At 35.4% G+C, this 6000-nt stretch overlaps 1 protein-coding gene across 1 annotated transcript in view; it reads left to right on the forward strand.

Moving 5' to 3' along the window:
• PDCL2 (phosducin like 2) overlaps positions 1-6000 on the forward strand; it is a 36088-nt gene extending 30088 nt beyond the window's left edge. The window contains exons 5-6 of the mRNA XM_015068545.3: positions 2156-2364; positions 5812-6000. Coding sequence (XP_014924031.2) covers positions 2156-2364; positions 5812-5969 — 367 coding nt within the window. The 3' untranslated portion in view covers positions 5970-6000. The remainder of the gene's footprint in view (positions 1-2155; positions 2365-5811) is intronic.

Raw genomic sequence — 6000 nt, forward strand, 5'->3', positions numbered from 1 at the left:
AAGACAATTAAACATAATAATAAGGTCTACGTGCTAGAATTGAATTGTATACATAGTAGAATAAAAGTACTGAAGAGGGAGTAGTAAGATTTATCCTTGCAAAGAGGGACGTGTGGAACTTTCTATAGAGTGTGTAACTCTTGGTCTTGGCCTCAAAAAATAAGATTCCCCAAGGAGGAAGTAAACAGGATGAATGGGGTGTATTAGAGGTACAGCTTGAAGAAAGATACAGAAATAAGATACAGTATCTTACTTTGGAGGGTTTTAAGTAATGGTAGGAGGCAAAGCAGAATGCTGGGGAGACCACTAAGAACCTTGAAAGCTACACGGAGGAGCCCAGACTTTATTCTAAAGGCAGTGAGGAGCCATGGAGGTAAGCTAGAGGGAAGGGCAGTTGTTACATGATGAGATTTTCATGCTGAGCTCACTTTGTCAGCAGGGTCAAGGATGAATTTTGGGAACCAAGCCTGGAAACAGACTATTTAGGACAATCTGATGCAGCTCAGATAAGAAAGGAAAGGAATAAAGTAATGGAGAGAAAGAGGAGAGGATAGGTATAAGGAGGTAGAAGCAACCTGACTTGATTACTGGTTAGATGTTGTAGAGAAAAGAGGCTTTTGGCTTGAGTGCTAAACTGAGAAAATACAGAAGAAATGTATAATATATACATATATAGCAGGTTTTTTTTTCTTTGAAAGAGGAGGGGAGATGCAGTTCATCAGTGCTATCAGAATGGATAAGATTGTACAGTGAATGTGTCTAGTATGAGAAGAGGGTCCAGGAAGAATACCTACATTTGAGGCATAGACAGAAGAAGGAAGTCAAAGAAGTAAAAAGGAAATTAATAGAAAGTGTTATCACAAAAGCCAAAAAAGGAGACCCTTTCAAGAAAGGAAGTGAACAGGGCATAGAGATGATTATTTTCTTTTTTATTTGGACTATGAAAAGGAGAGAGAATAGCTATCTGAAGAAGACAGAGTTGTAAGGAAGTCTAAAAAAAAATTAGTAACTTGAATATATTTATAGAAAGTGGAGAAGACTGGGGGCGCCTGGGTGGCTCAGTAGGTTAAGCGTCCAACTCTTGGTTTCGGCTCAGGTCATGATCTCAGTTCATGAGTTTGAACCCTGAGTTGGGCTCTGCACTGACAGTACAGAGCCTGCTTGGGATTCTCTCTCTCTTCCTCTCTCTGCCCCTCTCCAACTCTCTCTCTCTCTCTCTCTCTCTCTCTCAAAATAGATTAAGAAGAAAAAAAAAAAGAAAGTGGAGAAGACTGAAAAAAAAAACAGGAAAAAAGAGGGCAGAATAACAAGCAGAGAAAGGTCCCACAGGAAATGGAAGGCATATGGGATAAAGTAAAGGAGTAACTCTGAAACAGTTTGATAAAGCTGTGAGTGATAGAGAAAAGAGACTGAAGAGTGGGTATAATGGGAGTGAAGTGATAGAGCTAGAAGAATTGCAGGTTCCGGTTACAGTTCCAATCAATGTTTTTGGAAAATTTATTTATTTTTAGTAATCTCTATACCCAAGGTGGGGGCTTCAACTCACAACCCCAAGATTAAGAGTCGCATGATCTTCTGACTGAGCCAGCCAGGTGCCCCTTAAATATCTGATAGGGAATAGTTCTGGATAATAGGGAACAGGATGCTGCATGGAGTGGGATGTCAAAGAAAAGTGTGGGTGAAGTATGTTCGAGTCAAGAAATTCAAGGAAGTTTGAGATAAGACAGTTTGGATGTGGTAATCTCTTGTGGAAATAAGCCTAAGGTGGTCAAAAGAGTTGGAACTTCTTATTTAAACTTAGAATTGCCAAGGATTCCCTAGAAGTGTGCTTTTTTTTCCCCCTGGGTCCTATAAAGTAGGAACTGGCTTGATTAAATTGATGCTAAGTCACATGTGGTTAGCCTTAGTTAGGCATCGAATTCCCATGGCAGCAAGCTTCACTCCCAGGCTGTAATTGTGTTTGTAATTAATATGGGAGGACTTTGCAGTTGGTTCATACTCATTAAAGGTAATAGTAGAGAATAAAAGTTGATATGCTGTTACATTAAAAGAATATCCAAAGCTATATTTTTGTCATGAAGATGTTTCACTTACTTCATTAGATTGAGATAAGTAGTCTGTTTTTAAAGATATTGTGTATTATTTTTCTTTTTAGCATCCCAATGTGTTTGTTGGTTAACCAGCATCTTAGTCTTCTAGCAAGAAAGTTTCCAGAAACTAAATTTGTTAAAGCCATCGTGAATAGTTGTATTCAACACTACCATGACAATTGTTTACCAACAATTTTTGTTTATAAAAACGGTCAGATAGAAGGCAAATTCATTGGAATTATAGAATGTGGAGGGATAAATCTCAAGCTGGAAGGTAATGATATTATTTTTAAAGTGTTTATTAAAAACAGGTGAAAACTTCCACAAATTAACAAGTAACATGAAAGTTTATTTTCATAAAACATAAGGTTTTTTTCCTCTAGCTTCTGGTGTCTTCTTCTATGTCTCCAGATTAATTTTCCTCAATAATACTCAATAATTTCCTCAATAATACTCTTGTTATAACATCCACTTGCTTAAATCCTTAATAGTTCCTTGTGTCAAATCAGTTAAAAATACAAAATCTTCTGCTTGAGCATTTCAGCCGACCTATCCAGCTATATTTCTCCAGTGCTTTCTAGTTTCTGTTCCAGCCAGGCTGGTCTTCAGTCACTACCACAGACATACCTTACTCATTTGTGCCTTTATTCTTTGTCTCATACTCCTTCCCTATACCCAAAATACCCCACCATTCTTTATTCTTCCTTCCATGCCCTATTCCTTTGTGGTTTTCCTAGATTTCCATTTTGCTCATTGTGTGATTTTGGACCAATTCATAATCTTGTCTTCCTCTTCTCTACGAAATTTCTGTAGCGTATTTTCTTAATGTATTTTTCACTTATCCACATACTATCCAATTTTGTTAATCAATTCCCTTTATTTTCTTTTCAATTGTACACAGCACAATACTTTATAATTTTATCTTCTTTAAGAATTTTTATTTCCTAACCTACTTTTAAAAAATGTTTTATTTTTTTGAGAGAGAGACAGAGCATGAGCAGGAGAGGGGCAGAAAAAGAGGGAGACACAGAATCTGAAACAGGCTCCAGGCCCTGAGAACCTGACGCAGGGCTGCAGCTCACAGATCATGAGATCATGACCTGAGCCAAAGTCCGATGCTTAACCGACTGAGCCACCCAGGCACCCACTTCCTAACCTACTTCTAAGGCCATATCTTTGATCTAGTCATTTCTTAGAACTGCTTTAATTCTATTTTATTAAAATCTTTTTCTCACACCATCATGTTAAAGTCATTGGACCTCATCCCTTTAATTTGAAAGAAATTAATACTGGGGCACCTGGGTGGCTCAGTTGGTTGGGCCACCAACTTCGGCTCAGGTCATGATCTCACAGTTTGTGAGTTTGAGCCCTGCATCGGGCTCTGCGCTGACACTCAGAGTCTGGAGCCATGCTTTGGATTCTGTGTCTCCCTCCTTGTGCTATCTCTCAAAAATAAATAAATGTTAAAAAAAATAAAAGAAATTAATACATAAGAGTGCAAACAATAATATAGTAAACATTCATGTAATCAATTACTGCCAAAAATAACAAATGTGAACATTTATTCATGTTTGCTTGAGTTGTTTCTTTGTTGCTCAAATAAACATTATAGATATAGTTGAAGTTACCTAGATTTTCATTCCTAGTCCCATTCTCCTCCCTGTCTCCCTGGAGGCAATCACTATCATGAGTAGTATGTTATCTCATCTGTGTTTTTTTGTTTTTTGGGGTTTTTTTTTTGTGTGCGTATGAACATTTTTTAAAAATTGTTGTAAAATGCACATAACATGAAATGTATCCATTTATCTTAACAATTTTTAAAATATACAATACAGTATTATTAATTGTAGTTACTATGCTGTACATTACATCCCCAGGACTTATTTATTTAGCCATTTTTAGGTATATAGTTCAGTGTCATTAAGTACATTCACACTGTTGTGCAACCATTACCATCATCCATCTCTAGAACTTTTTATCTTGCATAACTGCAACTCTATACCCACTGAACAAAAGCCCCCTCCATTTCCCTTTTCCTCTAGTCTTGGCAACCACCGTCCACTTTCTGATTCTATGAATTTGGCTACTGTCAGCACCTCATATAAATGAATGATACAGTATTTGTCCCTTTGTGACTGGCTTATTTCACTTAGCATAATGTCCTTAAGGTTCATTCATATTACAGGATTTGTCAGAATTTCCTTCCTTTTTAAGGCTGAATAATATTCCATTTTATGTTTAGACCACGTTTTGTTTATCCATTCATCTGTCCATGGGCACTTGGGTTGCTTCTACTCTTTGGCCATTATGAATCATGCTGCTATGAATGTAAATGTACAAAAATAATCTGTTCTAGTCCCTGCCTTCAATTCTTTTGGGTATTTATTCAGAAGTTGAATTGCTGGATTGTATAGTAATTCTATTTTAAGTTTTTGAGAAATAGCATAGTGTTTTGCACAGTGGCTGCCCCATCTTACACTGCCACCAACAGGGCAGAGGAGTTCCAATTCGTCCACATCCTTGCCAACATCTGTTGTTTTCTGTGTGTGTGTGTGTGTGTGTGTGTGTTTTGCATAGTACCATTCTAATATATGTGAGGTGTTTTCTCCACTGATTTTTAATGTTTCCTAATGTCATTTTTCATGGTTCCCAAAATGCTTCAATGTATTTCTGAAGTCTCTAATATACCTCTACTATTTGTCTCAACACAGCACTGTGTTTATTACTATAGCTTTATAACAACCTAGTTGTCTCTAGTAGGGCAAGTCTTTTTCAAAATTTCATGTAGATGTTGGAATTAGTCAACTTATGTGAAAAATTCTGTTGATTATTAGAATCATATTTATAGATTGTTGGGAGACTTGATATCCAATAACAGTGAATGTTCCTACCCATGAATGAGATAGATCTCATCATTTATTTTGGTCCTTTATGGTTTTTGTAATTTTCCTCACAGATATATATATCACATTTTGTAACATATTTTATAATTTTCCTCAAGAGTGTGTTTTATAATTTGCTTCATAAATATTCTGTTCGTCTATACAGTACTTAGGAATAAATTTAACAAAATGATGAATTTTCAGGGATTGGGGTTTTTGGCTATCAGTTAAATTCTTTTGGTTTCTCTCAGATATATTTTTGGTATTCATATTTTTATTAAAATTTTTCCATTAAAGTTTTCAAATGTGTTGGCATAAGTTTTTCATAGTCTCGTAGCCATATTAGAATCTTTACCCTGACTATGTCCCATGTAAATTCTTTATATGAATTTATTTTTTTCCCTTTTGTGGTCATTTTTGCCTGAGGTATGTCTATTAGTTTCTTCAAAGAACCAGCTTTTGATTTTGTTGGTCACGTATACTGATTTTTTCTACTTTTGCTAAAGTCTTCATTATATTCCTCTTTCAGTTTTTTTTTTGGGGGGGGAGGGGGTTACTTTATTGTTCTTTTCCTAGCTTCTTGATTTAAAATTTTAAGCCACTTATTTTAAGTCAATTTAAAATAAACATCTTAGCCATAATTTCTCCCTTTAAGTATAACTTTGCTGTATCCAATGTGTATTTTGACATTGTAGTCCTTTCACAGTCACTCAGTTCTAAATATATCTAAATATACACATTAATTTTTTATTAGCATCAACTACTGTTTCATATAGATGAGAAATTCTTTTTATTTTCCAAGATTTTTATCTGATTTAATGATGGGTTATTTATTGCAGAACTTGAATGGAAACTAGCAGAAGTTGGAGCGATACAGACTGATTTAGAAGAAAACCCCAAAAAAGGCATTGTAGATATGATGGTATCTTCAATTAGAAACACTTCTCTTTATGATGACACTAACAGTTCAAGCAGTGATAATGATGATACCAAATAGAAATATTTAATAAATAGCTTCAAAGTATTTA

The sequence above is a fragment of the Acinonyx jubatus genome, chromosome B1 (assembly GCF_027475565.1).
Source record: "Acinonyx jubatus isolate Ajub_Pintada_27869175 chromosome B1, VMU_Ajub_asm_v1.0, whole genome shotgun sequence".
In the NCBI taxonomy this organism is placed as follows: domain Eukaryota; kingdom Metazoa; phylum Chordata; class Mammalia; order Carnivora; family Felidae; genus Acinonyx; species Acinonyx jubatus.